The following is a 19434-nucleotide window of genomic DNA, read 5'->3' as shown; positions in this document are numbered from 1 at the left end:
ATAAATTCTTTAAATATGTAGATAATCTGCATGTGAATGAGGTTTGTTCAAACATTTTCAAGCTGTGTATTAATTCATTTAATTTTACTGGGTTCCATCATCATAACAAAGTTATCCTCACGATTACTCGTTGTAATGCAGTTCAGGTTATATAATTGGTTTATTTCACTGTCCATTCACGACGAGGAGGGCGGAGCGCGTTTGTTTTTTATTTCTCCTCACCTTTCCATGACAACCAATCACAGCTCTTAGAGGACTGTGTCATAACTAGCAACGGGGTAAACCCCGCCTCCTCACAGAGACAGGAGTTTCTGTCCCCTCCTTGCTCAGACTTGCTCTCAGACACCTACTGGATCACTCTCAGGCTGAGATTCCTTGTCAGGAATTTTTAGGCTCTGTTAGGAGCTCTTTGAGAGGCTTCACGGACACAGGCCCAGTTCTTCTTCTTGGCTTTTATTATTTCATGTAGTCCTTGGTTCATGTGGAAGCCCTGTATAAATATGTACTGTAATTATCATTAGAAATAACAAATGGCATGATTTTATTAGTATAAGTCGCCTCTGATTTGTAAGTTTCAGGACCTCCCGAGCTAGTAAAGAAAATGCGACTTGTACTCCAGAAAATCCTGTAGTTGCTTGTGTTAATCGTTTGTTGGTTTTATTGATGTGTGTGTGTGTGTGTGTGTGTGTGTGTGTGTGTGTGTGTGTGTGTGTGTGTGTGTGTGTGTGTGTGTGTGTGTGTGTGTGTGTGTGTGCGCAGGTTCTGTCTCTGAAGAGTAAGAACTTGGTGGGGATCACTTTGACCAACTGTGGGATCACTGACCTGGTGCTCAGAGACTGCCCCAAGATGATGTTTATTCACGGTAACGCACTAACGTGTCTTCTGTGCTCAGTGGTGATGTTTTCTGCTTCCTGTGATGATCTTTAGCCTCTCAGCAAATGACTAATTTAGAGTTCAGTGCAACATCTGAGGTTACTCTGTTGGGACCTCAACATTCCACAACAGACTGACTGGAATTCTCTGCGCCAGTTGACTGGCAAACGCTCGTTCCCAAAGCAGTTCCACACTCTGTGTGTGGAATTAAGTCACTCCAGTGTGTGTGTCAGGAGCAGCGTATTGACCCAAACCCGTTTAGACTCCCCTTACGCTTTCTGAGCAGACCTGCTAGCTTGAACATGTTGTTTGTACCACGCACACATTTTGACATCAAAGTACGCTGCTAGTATGTTAAAAAAAAAAAAAAAGAAGCTCAAATTATGAACCAGCTCCATCTGTGCCAGTGAGGGAGGAGTTCAGCCAATCACAGCACCGTATTCTGTCCCCACAGCAGGCATCGGTGGCCTGTGAGCGGTGCCCGGTGCGCCGCTGGCAGAGGCCGCAAGCTCTTGAGGGACACCCACGTCTGTCCTTTATCAGCATTTTCTTACAAATACCTGCGATAGTGTGGCTTTCTGTGGGGTTAAGGAATTAATTATCCTGAGTGACCGCCTCAGACGTCTGTCCGTCCAATGTTTCTGTCCAGTGGCGTTTTTGGGTTCTTTAATTTGTACGTTAGCAGGTATCTGCATCTGTGGTGACGTTACTTCCACTGTTACTCCACAGCTACTGAGCCAGAAGTTTTAATACTCTCACTGAAGCCTCCTGTCATAAAAACAATAATATGCTTCCATCAAAGTCCCCAACAAGGTTAGCCTGTTAGCCTGAAGGCCCGGTCACACCTTGGCCTTTGGTATGCACACCGTATTAAAAACATCTAACAACTTATGGGTAAGTTTTGTATAAGTTAAGAGCACGTTGAAGCTCGCTGATGTTTGTCCTGATACACTGAGCTCCTTGAAAAATTTTGGACATACTGAAAATATTCAACAGTTGCCAGTGTGTGACCCGTACGTCCCGCATATGCTGGACATAAGTTTTAGGTAAGTTATGTGATTGCTGACACACGTTTCTTGTAATTTACTCATAACTGTAAATACGTCCGTCCATGCTGTCCACTGATTGGCTGAAAGCTGTGTCCTCATGAGGACGGACTGTTTCATTCACACACGGAGTAAATATAAAGTCTGACCTGTTCATTTCAGTCTGATTCACCATCACACTCTGATGAACACGTATCCACATAAAGCTCCTGATTTTGGAAAATGACGTCTGAAAATACTTTAGTTCCTTATTGTGTCTGAAACGTAGCATTTTAAAGCAAGTCCCTCTGTGTTTTTTCTGCACCAGGTGCGTTTCTCAGAGGATGCTGCTGTCGCGCTCTGATTGATTCATTCACAGCGGCGTTTACCACAGCCATCAGTCGACTTATCAGCACTCCGCTCGCAAGGAAAATGATCCACCAAGACAAAATAAAATAATGTTAAATTACTCTGTTTCTGACCCACACCACACCGTGCAATGCCGACCGAACCACTGGGTGGAAACGGGGCCGTCGCGTACGCTGGCTAATGTTCACGGTGTGACCAGGCCTTTAGGTTGTTTGGTCAGAGCAGAGTGCGCCACGTCCGGTGCTGTTCTGCAGAGTGCTGCGATCACCTGAACTCTTTAAGGCCTGTCATTATCATGGAGCTCTTCAGTGATTTTTGTGCCGTCTGAATGCACCACATCAGTCCTTTTTTCTCAACATGGGTTCACTTGTCTGTAAAGAGGCCGGTATTTTTTTGTTTCTTTTTTTTTGCCATCTCTAAAATTATCCAGACGGTTCAGTTCTCTTAGTCCTGTGGGGATGAGGATGTCTGGAATATTCTCTGGAAAAAGAGTTTTCTCTCAGAAACTCTGACGTGTCACAAACCTGCTCTACATGTGTGCCGGCTATACGCACTCCAGACAGGTTTGTGGTCAAAGGTCACAGTTACTGCAGCGTGCCTCCAGTCCACGTCCATCTCATGGACACCAGCTACAGCTCCACAGTCACAGGAAGAATGATAAACTTTAACAGAATTCAGAGCGCACACCTGCAGCGCTGCACAAGAAGAAACAAAAACTACAACCCCAATTCCATTGAAGTTGGGACGTTGTGTGAACTGTAAATAAAAACAGAATACAATGATTTTCAAATCCTCTTCAACCTATATTCAATTGAATACACCACAAAGACAAGATATTTAATGTTCAAACTGATAAACTTTGTTTTTGTGCAAATATTTGCTCATTTTGATGGGGCCTTGTGTGCTGCTGCCCCGCGCCTGTGGAACGCCCTCCCTGACACGCCGAGGGCACCACAATCAATCAATAAAAGGAGTCTAAAGACATTTCTTTTTAACAAAACCTATGGTCCCTACTTTTAGATGTTCCATTTAAAATATGACTGCTTGTCTTGTTTTGTGCTCTTATTTGATCTTTTTAAGCTGTAGCCCTTTGAGATCACTGATGAAGAGGGCACTGTCAGTAAAATGTGTTATTATTTACAGTATGTGATGGCTTTGGGGATCCTTTCAGATTATTATTGAGTAGAACAGCAACAAATTAGTAACAACTAATTTGCTTACCTTCAGACGTGTTTACAGGACAAATAGGACAAAATACCACCTGAAACACGTCATGGCTTCAGTGCCAAAAGGTCTTCAGTGTGGACAGAAGGAATGGCAGCATCACAAAGTGATGAATGCTTCAGAGCTCCCACTTTGTTTTGGAATGTGTCGTGGTCCTGACATCCAAGAACAAATGAATATTAACAAATGCAGTTTACCAGAAAAAAGACCAAATGTCTTTGATTTAGACTGTTGGCAGGAAAATACAAATCTCAGGTCAGGATTTTGTCAGTTAAATGAAGTAAATATGTCTGGCCTGGTGGATTGTTGGCCTGTTTGTCACGGTGTTGATGGTATTGTCACCCGTATGACGCCGGTGTGCTGCCCTCCCTTAGGTCTCTCTTATACAATCAGAGTATCACAGGGTGTCCAAATCCATCACAGTAAAGGTGTATCTGATTTTGTCATCTGTGGACCGGTGACTAGGTGGGCTGACGAGTCCTGAGACTAACACGGGTTTGGTCTTGGGTGCTCTAAACCCTTTAGAGAAAAATCTAAAGGCATAAGACCTTTGGTGTAAATTTAACAGGTTAATTTAAGGAACAAATCACCATTACCCACTCACAATGCCCCAGCTGAAGGACCTCTGTGTCCTGGAGTGTGTCCTGTACCAGGCTGATTTTAGGGACGTTGTCACAGTAGCATTAAAAAAAATTCCATAGTCAAACAAAAGTATGTTAGATGCTGGCTGGTCTGACCTTCTGGTTCCATTAGTCTCTGGCACTCTGGGCTCCTGGCGGTCTTTGGTGTTCTCTGTCTGGTTCAGACTAACAGTTTTGTGGTGTCCACATCAAAGTCTGGACCATTGTGCACTTTTACCTCACAGAAGATATAAACCAACTCTTTTTGTCATGGTGGGGTGTTTAAGGTCACGTGCTGAGCATGTTTTACTCTAACGGGTAACTGAAAACGCTGTCTGCTTTCATCGGAGGCAGCGGTTAAAGGCGGGTGACTGAAAACAGTCTGATGTCAGTCAGGTCCAAACCCTGCCCCCAGCAGTCATCACCGTCCAGTCAGTAAACGAGTGGACGTAACAATGTTGTGTCTTTGTGTTTTAGAAACACATGTCATGCTTTAGAGTGTGTGTGTGTGTGTGTGTGTGTGTGTGTGTGTGTGTGTGTGTGTGTGTGTGTGTGTGTGTGTGTGTGTGTGTGTGGTTGTTCCTCTTCATTTCTCTCCCTCTCTCTCTGTCTGCAGCCACTCGATGCCGAGTGCTGAAGCAGCTCCAGATAGAAAGTGCCCCCATCGTCAACAGGTTCGACTACGCCCAGTGTAAGAAGTTGGACATGCATCAGGTCCTGGATCAGATTTTGCGAATTCCAGCTGAGAGGAACCGCATCATCTACATGCGTCCTATGCACCAGGCGAGTCCTCTCCTCTGTTTCCTCACACAGGGCAGTATGTAGGGCAGACTGTGCGTGAGCCCGGACGCCGTCTGCACACCGCGGTAATGTGCGTGGTGTCCAGCAGGGTCACATTGTGCATGCGTGACTGCACAGCTCTCCTCCTCACTGACATGCCGCACTGTCCAGACATTTTCTACAAAACTGTTTGTGAATTTTTCTGAGGTTTCTCAAAGACATTCCTTGGGGGTCTGTCTGGTCATAGAAGTGAGTTGAATCCCCCTCGGCCCCCCCAGAAGGACCAAAGTGGACATTTATTGCTTGTAAAAACAGTCTGATCATTTTTCTCTAATCCACCTCTGACTGAAAGTCTTTGACACACGTCTCACTGCCCTTGGATCATCCTGAGGGCCCTCCAGGCTGCCCTGATCAACTCTTGACATGACATGTAGAAAAATAATCTCCTGTCCCTGCAGTCATCCTGAGCCCCCCATCTCAGAAATGGTATTTTCAATCAATCAATTTTATTTATATAGCGCCAAATCACAACAAACAGTTGCCCCAAGGCGCTTTATATTGTAAGACAAGGCCATACAATAATTACAGAAAAACCCCAACGGTCAAAACGACCCCCTGTGAGCAAGCACTTGGCGACAGTGGGAAGGAAAAACTCCCTTTTAACAGGAAGAAACCTCCAGCAGAACCAGGCTCAGGGAGGGGCAGTCTTCTGCTGGGACTGGTTGGGGCTGAGGGAGAGAACCAGGAAAAAGACATGCTGTGGAGGGGAGCAGAGATCGATCACTAATGATTAAATGCAGAGTGGTACATACAGAGCAAAAAGAGAAAGAAACAGTGCATCATGGGAACCCCCCAGCAGTCTAAGTCTATAGCAGCATAACTAAGGGATGGTTCAGGGTCACCTGATCCAGCCCTAACTATAAGCTTTAGCAAAAAGGAAAGTTTTAAGCCTAATCTTAAAAGTAGAGAGGGTGTCTGTCTCCCTGATCTGAATTGGGAGCTGGTTCCACAGGAGAGGAGCCTGAAAGCTGAAGGCTCTGCCTCCCATTCTACTCTTACAAACCCTAGGAACTACAAGTAAGCCTGCAGTCAGAGCGAAGCGCTCTATTGGGGTGATATGGTACTATGAGGTCCCTAAGATAAGATGGGACCTGATTATTCAAAACCTTATAAGTAAGAAGAAGAATTTTAAATTCTATTCTAGAATTAACAGGAAGCCATTGAAGAGAGGCCAATATGGGTGAGATATGCTCTCTCCTTCTAGTCCCCGTCAGTACTCTAGCTGCAGCATTTTGAATTAACTGAAGGCTTTTCAGGGAACTTTTAGGACAACCTGATAATAATGAATTACAATAGTCCAGCCTAGAGGAAATAAATGCATGAATTAGTTTTTCAGCATCACTCTGAGACAAGACCTTTCTAATTTTAGAGATATTGCGCAAATGCAAAAAAGCAGTCCTACATATTTGCTTAATATGCGCATTGAATGACATATCCTGGTCAAAAATGACTCCAAGATTTCTCACAGTATTACTAGAGGTCAGGGTAATGCCATCTAGAGTAAGGACCTGGTTAGACACCATGTTTCTAAGATTTGTGGGGCCAAGTACAATAACTTCAGTTTATTCTGAGTTTAAAAGCAGGAAATTAGAGGTCATCCATGTCTTTATGTCTGTAAGACAATCCTGCAGTTTAACTAATTGGTGTGTGTCCTCTGGTTTCATGGATAGATAAAGCTGGGTATCATCTGCGTAACAATGAAAATTTAAGCAATGCAGTCTAATAATACTGCCTAAGGGAAGCATGTATAAAGTGAATAAAATTGGTCCTAGCACAGAACCTTGTGGAACTCCATAATTAACCTTAGTCTGTGAAGAAGATTCCCCATTTACATGAACAAATTGTAATCTATTAGATAAATATGATTCAAACCACCGCAGCGCAGTGCCTTTAATACCTATGGCATGCTCTAATCTCTGTAATAAAATTTTATGGTCAACAGTATCAAAAGCAGCACTGAGGTCTAACAGAACAAGCACAGAGATGAGTCCACTGTCTGAGGCCATAAGAAGATCATTTGTAACCTTCACTAATGCTGTTTCTGTACTATTATGAATTCTAAAACCTGACTGAAACTCTTCAAATAGACCATTCCTCTGCAGATGATCAGTTAGCTGTTTTACAACTATCCTTTCAAGAATTTTTGAGAGAAAAGGAAGGTTGGAGATTGGCCTATAATTAGCTAAGATAGCTGGGTCAAGTGATGGCTTTTTAAGTAATGGTTTAATTACTGCCACCTTAAAGGCCTGTGGTACATAGCCAACTAATAAAGATAGATTGATCATATTTAAGATCGAAGCATTAATTAATGGTACGGCTTCCTTGAGCAGCCTGGTAGGAATGGGATCTAATAGACATGTTGATGGTTTGGAGGAAGTGACTAATGAAAATAACTCAGACAGAACAATCGGAGAGAAAGAGTCTAACCAAATACCAGCATTACTGAAACCAGCCAAAGAGAACGATATGTCTTTGGGATGGTTATGAGTAATATTTTCTCAAATAGTTAAAATTTTATTAGCAAAGAAAGTCATGAAGTCATCACTAGTTAAAGGAATACTCGGCTCAATAGAGCTCTGACTCTTTGTCAGCCTGGCTACAGTGCTGAAAAGAAACCTGGGGTTGTTCTTATTTTCTTCAATTAGTGATGAGTAGTAAGATGTCGTAGCTTTACGGAGGGCTTTTTTATAGAGCAACAGACTCTTTTTCCAGGCTAAGTGAAGATCTTCTAAATTAGTGAGACGCCATTTCCTCTCCAACATACGGGTTATCTGCTTTAAGCTGCGAGTTTGTGAGTTATACCACGGAGTCAGGCACTTCTGATTTAAAGCTCTCTTTTTCAGAGGAGCTACAGCATCCAAAGTTGTCTTCAATGAGGATATAAAACTATTGACGAGATACTCTATCTCACTCACAGAGTTTAGGTAGCTACTCTGCACTGTGTTGGTATATGGCATTAGAGAACATAAAGAAGGAATCATATCCTTAAACCTAGTTACAGCGCTTTCTGAAAGACTTCTAGTGTAATGAAACTTATTCCCCACTGCTGCGTAGTCCATCAGAGTAAATGTAAATGTTATTAAGAAATGATCAGACAGAAGGGAGTTTTCAGGGAATACTGTTAAGTCTTCAATTTCCATACCATAAGTCAGAACAAGATCTAAGATATGATTAAAGTGGTGGGTGGACTCATTTACATTTTGAGCGAAGCCAACTGAGTCTAATAATAGATTAAATGCAGTGTTGAGGCTGTCATTCTCAGCATCTGTGTGGATGTTAAAATCGCCCACTATAATTATCTTATCTGAGCTAAGCACTAAGTCAGACAAAAGGTCTGAAAATTCACAGAGAAACTCACAGTAACAACCAGGTGGACGATAGATAACAACAAATAAAACTGGTTTTTGGGACTTCCAATTTGGATGGACAAGACTAAGAGTCAAGCTTTCAAATGAATTAAAGCTCTGTCTGGGTTTTTGATTAATTAATAAGCTGGAGTGGAAGATTGCTGCTAATCCTCCGCCTCGGCCCGTGCTATGAGCATTCTGGCAGTTAGTGTGACTCGGGGGTGTTGACTCATTTAAACTAACATATTCATCCTGCTGTAACCAGGTTTCTGTAAGGCAGAATAAATCAATATGTTGATCAATTATTATCTCATTTACTAACAGGGACTTAGAAGAGAGAGACCTAATGTTTAATAGACCACATTTAACTGTTTTAGTCTGTGGTGCAGTTGAAGGTGCTATATTATTTTTTCTTTTTGAATTTTTATGCTTAAATAGATTTTTACTGGTTATTGGTGGTCTGGGAGCAGGCACCGTCTCTACGGGTATGGGGTAATGAGGGGATGGCAGGGGGAGAGAAGCTGCAGAGAGGTGTGTAAGACTACAACTCTGCTTCCTGGTCCCAACCCTGGATAGTCACGGTTTGGAGGATTTAAGAAAATTGGCCAGATTTCTAGAAATGAGAGCTGCTCCATCCAAAGTGGGATGGATGCCGTCTCTCCTAACAAGACCAGGTTTTCCGCAGAAGCTTTGCCAATTATCTATGAAGCCCACCTCATTTTTTGGACACCACTCAGACAGCCAGCAATTCAAGGAGAACATGCGGCTAAACATGTCACTCCCGGTCCGATTGGGGAGGGGCCCAGAGAAAACTACAGAGTCCGACATTGTTTTTGCAAAGTTATACACCGATTCAATGTTAATTTTAGTGACCTCCGATTGGCGTAACCGGGTGTCATTACTGCCGACGTGAATTACAATCTTACCAAATTTACGCTTAGCCTTAGCCAGCAGTTTCAAATTTCCTTCAATGTCGCCTGCTCTGGCCCCCGGAAGACAATTGACTATGGTTGCTGGTGTCGCTAACTTCACATTTCTCAAAACAGAGTCGCCAATAACCAGAGTTTGATCCTCGGCGGGTGTGTCGCCGAGTGGGGAACGGTTAGAGATGTGAATGGGTTGGTGGTGTACAGGGGGCTTCTGTTTAGGACTACACTTCCTCCTCTCAGTCACCCAGTCGGCCTGCTTTCCCGGCAGCTCGGGATCTGCCGGAGGTGAACTAACGGCGGCTAAGCTACCTTGGTCCGCACCGACTACAGGGGCCTGGCTAGCTGTAGAATTTTCCACGGTGCGGAGCCGAGTCTCCAATTCGCCCAGCCTGGCCTCCAAAGCTACGAATAAGCTACACTTATTACAAGTACCATTACTGCTAAAGGAGGCCGAGGAATAACTAAACATTTCACACCCAGAGCAGAAAAGTGCGGGAGAGACAGGAGAAGCCGCCATGCTAAACCGGCTAAGAGCTAGTAGCTGCGCTAAGCTAGCGGATTCCTAAAAACACACAAAGTGAATAATGTGTAAATAATTTAGAGGTGATTCAGCAGAGGGAGTGCTTTAGTTAAGGCACGTAAAGATTACACTGGGAAACAAATCGTAATCTAGATAACTAGATCAATCTAACTGCGCAGATTAAACAGCTAACAGATACAGAAAAACACCGCTGTGCTCTGGAACAGGAAGTGATACAATACCGCAGTAGAGGCGGGCCATTTTCACACCATCCAATTTACTTCAAAACATCTGTCTGATAAAATATTCTGTATTTGAATCAATATGAAGATGTTAGATAAATGCAAGGAATGACATTGCAATTGAATAATTCTAAACACTGCCACCCCATCACTGGCCCCGGCCCCCCAAAACATCAAATTAGCATTTCTCATCAGTTTATTGCAGAAGAACGGGTGGAAATTTTTTTTTTCTCTAGTGTAAGATTTATTAAAAGGCTGCCTGCATACTGACAAACTGCTGTTTCTTCACTGTGATGAATATTTCTTAAAACCTGTTTAGATACACACACGAAAAAATGTCATAGGCCTTGAATCACGCCAGACCCCCCCCCCCCCCCCCCCCACCCCCAGAATGCTACAGATCACAATGTTATCACACATTTGACAGAGTCTCTCAAAAACTGTTAAAAACAAATGAATAAATAAAATTCTAACTTTGCACTGGCCTGCCCTGGGGGGAGGCCAGATGAATGTACTCCATAAATATCTGAACAGCATCTGAAAAAACACACAGATTGAAAGCTAACCAGCTAATGAACGGAGCATCTGTTAGCAAGTTGGTCAGCTCGGAGGAGAGCCGCTGCTCAGCTCCACTGCAGAGCTCTGAAGTGAGCAGAGGAGGTGAACCCGTTCTTTTTTTTCTTTTTTTTTTTTTTTGTGGATATTAACTTCCCCTCCGCTGCTGAAGCAAACAGCTTCATTTGTGCTCTGACTACGATATTCAGGCGTTCACTTGTTTTTTATATATATATAAACACACACACATATACATATATATATATATATATATATATGTATATATATATATATATATATATTTAGGGGTGGGCAAACATAAAAAATCTTAATCGCATTAACTCAATGACTTTCTGTGATTAATCATGATTAATCGCATGGTATATGTGAAACCCAAAAATGAATTCAAAAGCCGCTTAAAAGCACAGTTTTATTTGAAAATGTAAATGAACATTGCATAAATTTGAAAATGTAAATTTCAGCTGAAACACACTAATGAAATCAAATATAAAATCACTTGTAGGTCATTTGTTATCCTGTTTCATATCAAAATAACAATATTCATGTCCATGACTAAATGTACTAAAAGAAATACGTCACAATTGTACACATACCACAATTTGATATGTGTACAATTGTGATGTATTTGTTTTAGTATATTTACATTTTGTTGTGATTTGGCACTTTATAAGCCGATTAAATTGAATTGAAATTGAACATTTTATTGAGTCTTAAAGTAAATAAATATGAATTTGGTCACTGGATCCTTAAACTTTCTACATAATGAACTCTACATGGTGAATCCTTGATCTCTGGACATAAATAGGAATAAACAAAATCTGTAGTTTTTGTCAAAAGCATTTCCTTTCAGACATTATTGGCATGAATGTGTTTCCATATATCTGAGCTGAGCTTACAGCTGCTGTGCTTCACTTCAGGATGGAATTTGAAAAGAAAACACAGCACGTTTCATTTTGGGATGAAAAAAAAACGTTTTAGTCGATTGTAGTTTCTTGTCTGTATTACATTTGGAAAGAGGTGTCATTTTATTTAAAGCGGCGATTCATTTTGAAGTTATTAATTCCGACCGGACACTGTCTCAGCCGTGCAGCGTTTCGAGCTGTGTGAACGGAATGAAGGACGATTCTCGTTTCTTTACAGCAACAAGACAAGAGTCCCAGTTAGTGACTTTAATCCACACAAAAGTGCCTGACGATATTTGAATGGCTTTGCGAGGGGTTAAGAAGCGGCTTGCCGTTTCTGAAGAGCAGTGAATCAAAGAACCAACGAGCTACTGGATCGAAGCATTGCTTCAATGGTTCATGGTTTCAAAGTGGAGCCGCGCTGCAGAAATAGTTTATTACAGACCAAACCCTGAATATCCGACTTTATTTGTACGTCCGTATGTCTCTGAAACTCGGAAAAATCTGTATCATTTACGGACTATAGGTTGACATGAAACCCACCGAAAAGCTGTGTTCACCGCGGGGACACGTTCGGCTATTCGATATTATTCAAGATTTTTTTTTTTTTTTTTTTTACCGATGACGAACGATGCGTAAAAAAAAAATTTGACCGATGCAGCTGCATCTGTCGAAACCGGTCTGGATCCGGGCCTGATCCTGTAGAACTTTGTACTGAAAATGTCCATTCAAAAGTTCGGCGTCTTTCTGCATTTTGTTTTGTTGTGCATTGCATAGCTTGTACTGTTCTCGATCCTCGTGTCGTTTTCTGTGTGAACTCAGCTATCAGCAGGAAGCAGCAGCATAAGCTCACCCCCGACTGACGCTTTCAAAATAAAAGGCAACAAGCAACAGTCATAAAAGGCTAAAAAAAAAAAGAAAACCGCAGCGTTAAGGGGAGGAACAAAATTGTCGGCGATAACGACCTCAATAATTAACGCAACGTTAGCGCATTAACGTTGCCCAGCCCTAATATATAAATGTGTGTGTGTGTGTGTGTGTATATATATATATATATATATATATATATATATATATATATATATATATACGAGGTCTGTCAATAAAGTATAGGTCCTTTTTATTTTTTTCAAAAACTATATGGATTTCATTCATATGTTTTTACGTCAGACATGCTTGAACCCTCGTGCGCATGCGTGAGTTTTTCCACGCCTGTCGGTGACGTCATTCGCCTGTGAGCACTCCTTGTGGGAGGAGTCGTCCAGCCCCTCGTCGGAATTCCTTTGTCTGAGAAGTTGCTGAGAGACTGGCGCTTTGTTTGATCAAAATTTTTTCTAAACCTGTGAGACACATCGAAGTGGACACGGTTCGAAAAATTAAGCTGGTTTTCAGTGAAAATTTTAACAGCTGATGAGAGATTTTGAGGTGATACTGTCGCTTTAAGGACTTCCCACGGTGCGAGACGTCGTGCAGCGCTCTCAGGCGGCGTCATCAGCCTGTTCAAGCTGAAAACCTCCACATTTTAGGCTCTATTGATCCAGGACGTCGTGAGAGAACAGAGAAGTTTCAGAAGAAGTCGGTTTCAGCATTTTATCTGGATATTCCACTGTTAAAGGAGATTTTTTTAATGAAAGACGTGCGGACGGGTCCGCGCGTCGGCTCGCAGCCGCCGCGACGCTCCGCCACAGGAAAAACACCTCTGTTGAAAGCCTTAAGGACAAGTTGGAACATGTCCTGCCTGTTAAACAATTTCTTATATACTCACTCCACTGAAAGCCATCAAAAGCCGCCAGGATTTTACAAATGGTTATCAACACGGAGGTGTTTTTCCTGTGCCGCCGCACCGCGTCGGCTGCGTCCCGACGCGCGGATCCGTCCACACGTCTTTCATTAAAAAAATCTCCTTTAACAGTGGAATATCCGGATAAAATGCTGAAACCGGCTTCTTCTGAAACTTCTCTGTTCTCTCACGACGTCCTGGATCAATAGAGCCTGAAATGTGGAGGTTTTCAGCTTGAACAGGCTGATGACGCTGCCTGAGAGCGCTGAGCGACGTCTCGCACCGTGAAAAGTCCTTAAAGCGACAGAATCACCGCAAAATCTCTCATCAGACGTTAAAATTTTCACTGAAAACCAGCTTAATTTTTCGAACCGTGTCCACTTCGATGTGTCTCACAGGTTTAGAAAAAATTTTGATCAAAAGTGCCAGTCTTTCAGCAACTTCTCAGACAAAGGAATTCCGACGAGGGGCTGGATGACTCCTCCCACAAGGAGTGCTCACAGGCGAATGACGTCACCGACAGGCGTGGAAAAACTCACGCATGCGCACGAGGGTTCAAGCATGTCTGACGTAAAAACATATGAATGAAATCCATATAGTTTTTGATAAAAATAAAAAGGACCATTACTTTGACAGCCCTCGTGTATATATATATATATATATATATATATATATATATATATATATATATATAATGTATGTGTGTGTGTGTGTGTGTGTGTGTATGTCCTGTTATCCTTCCTGTTAATTCTAGAATAGAATTTAAAATTCTTCTTCTTACTTATAAGGTTTTGAATAATCAGGTCCCATCTTATCTTAGGGACCTCATAGTACCATATCACCCCAATAGAGCGCTTCGCTCTCAGACTGCAGGCTTACTTGTAGTTCCTAGGGTTTGTAAGAGTAGAATGGGAGGCAGAGCCTTCAGCTTTCAGGCTCCTCTCCTGTGGAACCAGCTCCCAATTCAGATCAGGGAGACAGACACCCTCTCTACTTTTAAGATTAGGCTTAAAACTTTCCTTTTTGCTAAAGCTTATAGTTAGGGCTGGATCAGGTGACCCTGAACCATCCCTTAGTTATGCTGCTATAGACGTAGACTGCTGGGGGGTTCCCATGATGCACTGAGTGTTTCTTTCTCTTTTTGCTCTGTATGCACCACTCTGCATTTAATCATTAGTAATCGATCTCTGCTCCCCTCCACAGCATGTCTTTTTCCTGGTTCTCTCCCTCAGCCCCAACCAGTCCCAGCAGAAGACTGCCCCTCCCTGAGCCTGGTTCTGCTGGAGGCTTCTTCCTGTTAAAAGGGAGTTTTTCCTTCCCACTGTCGCCAAGTGCTTGCTCACAGGGGGTCGTTTTGACCGTTGGGGTTTTTCTGTAATTATTGTATGGCCTTGCCTTACAATATAAAGCGCCTTGGGGCAACTGTTTGTTGTGATTTGGCGCTATATAAATAAAATTGATTGATTGATTGATATATATGTATATATATATGTGTGTGTGTATATATATGTGTGTGTGTGTGTGTGTGTGTGTGTGTGTGTGTGTGTGTGTGTGTGTGTGTGTGTGTGTGTGTGTGTGTGTGTGTGTGTGTGTGTATATATGTGTGTGTGTGTGTGTGTGTATACAACCCCTGGCAAAAATTATGGAATCACCGTCCTCGGAGGATGTTCATTCAGTTGTTTGAAAAATGATTTCATCATCCCCAAACATCCTTTCAATTGATGGGATAAGAAAAGTGTCCAAAATATCAACGTAAACTTGTGCATTTATTGATGATGTAATGACAGCCATCTTCCCAGTGCCTTTACCTGACATGCAGCCCCATATCATCAATGACTGTGGAAATTTACATGTTCTCTTCAGGCAGTCATCTTTATAAATCTCATTGGAACGGCACCAAACAAAAGTTCCAGCATCATCACCTTGCCCAATGCAGATTCGAGATTCATCACTGAATATGACTTTCATCCAGTCATCCGCAGTCCACGATTGCTTTTCCTTAGCCCATTGTAACCTTGTTTTTTTCTGTTTAGGTGTTAATGATGGCTTTCGTTTAGCTTTTCTGTATGTAAATCCCATTTCTTTTAGGCGGTTTCTTACAGTTCGGTCACAGACGTTGACTCCAGTTTCCTCCCATTCGTTCCTCATTTGTTTTGTTGTGCATTTTCGATTTTTGAGACATATTGCTTTACGTTTTCTGTCTTGACGCTTTGATGTCTTCCTTGGTCTACCAGTATGTTTGCCTTTAACAACCTTCCCATGTTGTTTGTATTTGGTCCAGAGTTTAGACACAACTGACTGTGAACAACCACCATCTTTTGCAACATTGCGTGATGATTTACCCTCTTTTAAGAGTTTGATAATCCTCTCCTTTGTTTCAATTGACATCTGGTGGGGCTCTTTGTCTCCGTTGGTTTTTCAGATCTTTTCTTTCCAGGGGAACTCACTCGTGCACAGCAGCTGCCTGTGATGAAGTTTCTGTGTCAGCTCTTGAGTGTTGACGATCTATTGACGGTGGACACGTGGTCCCTCTCCATCCCTCTGTCCTCTCTGTGCTTTTGTCCTTAGGTTGACTCTGTGTCCTTGGAGCGCCAGCTTTTCCAGGGTCCTTATCCGTATCACATCGCTTTGGTGCACGAGTTCAGCAACCCTCCAAATATGCGCAATAAGGTTCGCATTCGCAGCTGGATGGACACCATCGCAAACATCAGCCAGTGAGTCCTCACCTTCGTTACGCTTCTCTTCTACTTTTATCTCTCTGTGAAGCCATTACTAATGTAGTGACACACCCTCCCGTACATAACACTGGTCAAAAATAACAATGTCTTCTTGCATGGACTTTAAGAACTTATTTGGTCTCATGTTGGGCCACGGAATGTGACTGTGAGCTCAGATTTCCTCCGTCACATCATGTTTTTTTGCCATGTGCATGTTCCATATTGATGAATGACGCAAAAGTTGCTCATTTACTCAAGTTTGATGCCACTAATCACACACAAGCAGCTTCAAAAGCATCGTTTTTACACCAGGTTCACCAGAAAAGAGCCGTCATATCGTTTATGGTGCTTCAGATTCAGCTTCAACCTCAACCAAATTACCCAAAATCCACTGAAAAAATCCATGCAAGAGACATCATCACATCACAGTGGAGTTGTGAAATGTAACCTGCATCTTATTCATCTTATTTTTTCTCTCACAATTTTGTCCGTGTTGTGCGAGCAGCACAGAGTCAGGAGTGTCGTCATTGTTGCCAGAAACAGCTGATGGGTTCCAGCCCCAAATTTACATTTTCACTCATTGATATACGAGGGTAGGCTGAAAAGTTCTAAGGCTCCCCATGAAGGAGTAATGCATTAACTGCATTATAGTGAGCCTTAGAACTTTTCAGCCTACCCTTGTAGTACCAAATCACAACAGAGTTGCCTCAAGGTGCTTCACACAAGTAAGGTCTAACCTTACTAACCCCCAGAGCAAAAAACTACCTCTAAGGAAGAAGCCTCAAGCAGACCAGACTCAAAGGGGCGACCCTCTGCTTGGGCCATGCTACAAACACAAATTACAGAACAATATACAAAACAAATATACAGGAAATTTTGCCGGTGCACAGGACGGTTTCTGGAACAGATACCAAATCTAATATTGTGTGTCTCTAATCTATAGGGAGGCTCGGCTCCTCCACCAGAGGTCTGGGAGTTTGAGGGTTCGGCTCAGGTTCTTAACTGTTCCTAGGACTGCACTGGACAGAGACCTGTGATGTTGTTCCTGGAACCTGCTGGTGCCACTCTTCCAGTTTGGGGTTACAGCTCCTCATGCTCTTGTTACCACTGGGACCACTTTGGACTTTACCTTCTACTTCTGTTCCAGTTGCTCCTTCAGCCCTTGGTTCTTCTTGATTTTCTCATGCTCCTTCTTTTTGATGTTGATGTCAAGCTGGAATTGACACATCGATCACAACTCCGGTTTTCTTTCCCTTGTCAACCACCACTATGTCTGGTTGGTTGTCCAACAGCTGCTTGTCTGTCTGGGATTTGAAGTCCCACAGGACCTGAGCCCCGTCGTTCTCAACCACTTTCTGCGGTGTCTCCCATCGGGACTTGTAATCCATATGCAGCACAGATGTTCCTGTACATAATTCCTGACACTTGGATGTGTCTCTCAGTGTGCGCAGTCCCAGCTTGCATCCTGCTACTATGTGCTGAACTGTCTCTGGGACACATCTGCACAGCCTGCAGCTTGGGTCCTGTAGGCTGTGGTGGACTTCTGCCTCTATGGATCTGGTTCTTAGGGCTTGTTCCTGTGCTGCCCTGGGTGCAGGCTCACCACATAGAGGGATGGTTTTAAAAACAAAGGTGGCGGTTGCCGTTTGAAATGACATCTGAAGGAAAGAGCATGAGAAAGATGACACCACCGGCAGCAGTAAAAACCATAAGATGTAGAAGGTTAAAGGTCATATCTCACTGCAATCAGCACTATCTCTCACAAAAAAGAAGAGAATCCAGATGAAGAATCTCTACTCCAGGACACACAGTCAGTCTGGGCTGTTTTTGTCTCCAGATGTAATTTGGGTGTTTTGAAGACCGTTCTCACTCTGTGCTGAGCTTTACTTCTGCTGTTTGTTCAAGACAGACGATAAAAAACAAAACCTCAGAATCTTATCTTTGTAAAATCTATCCATCGTTTTTCTGTGTCTCCACAGTCACTTTCTCTTGAGTAGCTTAAAGTTTTCTGTCTGTTTCAGAGTAGGTGATCCAGAGAGAGACGGTGTGTTTTCTAAATGTGTCTTTAAACACCTCCATGCTTGACAGAAACAACAGACAGACTCATTGTCCACAGATCTTTGTGTTCACGTAGGATGAGTGTAACATGAGGTCACGAGCTCTCATTTTTACAGAAGACAACAGTACAAAAGGACCCATCGACTACCTCACTGACCGTCTGCAGTACGTGCGGCTGTGCGGCTGTCAGTCTGAGGTGGTAAGGTGCAGCGGGCCCCGTCCTCTCACCTTTCCTCTTCACCCTCTACACCTCGGACTTCACCTACAACACAGACAGCTGCCACCTCCAGAAGTTCTCTGATGACTCCGTCATTGTGGGTTGTGTGTCTGAGGGGAACGAGCTGGAGTACCGGTCGGTCATCACAGACTTCGTGGACTGGTGTGAGCACAACCACTTGTGTCTTAACACCAGTAAGACGAAGGAGATGGTGATCGACTTCAGGAGGAAACCACCACCTCACCCACCGGTGAACATCCAGGGGGAGAACATAGAGACTGTGGACAGTTTCAAATACCTGGGTGTTGACACCCTGTAGAAAAAAGGCCAGAGTCGCCTCCACCTCCTGAGGAGACTGAGGTCCTTTGGAGTGAGCAGGCCTCTGCTTAAGACCTGCTATGACTCTGTTGTAGTCTCTGCTCTCCTCTGTGATGTCATTTGTTGGGCCCCGGGCAGCACAGAGCGGGAGAGAAAGAGACTGAACAAGCTGGTCAGGAAGTCCAGCTCTGTCCTGGGCTGTCCTCTGGACTCTCTGGAGGAGGTGGCTGAGAGGAGGGTGTTAACCAAGTTCAAATCCATCATGGACAACTCCTCTCACCCTCTGCACCGGACTGTAGTGGAGCTGAGCAGCTCGTTCAGTGACAGACTGAGGCACCTTCAGTGCATTAAGGAACGATACCGCTGCTGTCAGACTGTACAATAACACTGTGAAATAACCACATGCAATAATATGTCCACAAATCACGTGCAATATTATTATGTCCACAAATCACGTGCAATATTAATATGTCCACAAATCACGTGCAATATTAATATGTCCACAAATCACGTGCAATATTGTTATGTCCACAAATCACGTGCAATATTGTTATGTCCACAAATCACGTGCAATATTATGTCCACAAATCACGTGCAATATTAATATGTCCACAAATCACGTGCAATATTAATATGTCCACAAATCACGTGCAATATTATGTCCACAAATCACGTGCAATATTATGTCCACAAATCACGTGCAATATTATGTCCACAAATCACGTGCAATATTATTATGTCCACAAATCACGTGCAATATTATTATGTCCACGCATCACGTGCAATATTATTATTATGTCCACGCATCACGTGCAATATTATTATTATGTCCACGCATCACGTGCAATATTATTATGTCCACATATCACGTGCAATA

The 19434-nt window shown here is 43.0% G+C and overlaps 1 protein-coding gene across 2 annotated transcripts in view; it reads left to right on the top strand.

Moving 5' to 3' along the window:
* fbxo38 (F-box protein 38) overlaps positions 1 to 19434 on the top strand; it is a 216081-nt gene that overhangs the window by 153007 nt on the left and 43640 nt on the right. For both annotated transcript variants that reach the window (XM_034181007.1, XM_034181008.1), the window contains 3 exons: positions 760 to 862; positions 4728 to 4894; positions 15816 to 15961. In XM_034181007.1, the coding sequence (XP_034036898.1) occupies positions 760 to 862; positions 4728 to 4894; positions 15816 to 15961 (416 nt within the window). The remainder of the gene's footprint in view (positions 1 to 759; positions 863 to 4727; positions 4895 to 15815; positions 15962 to 19434) is intronic.

The sequence above is a fragment of the Thalassophryne amazonica genome, chromosome 11 (assembly GCF_902500255.1).
Source record: "Thalassophryne amazonica chromosome 11, fThaAma1.1, whole genome shotgun sequence".
In the NCBI taxonomy this organism is placed as follows: domain Eukaryota; kingdom Metazoa; phylum Chordata; class Actinopteri; order Batrachoidiformes; family Batrachoididae; genus Thalassophryne; species Thalassophryne amazonica.
This window is presented reverse-complemented; position numbering and strand designations above follow the sequence as displayed.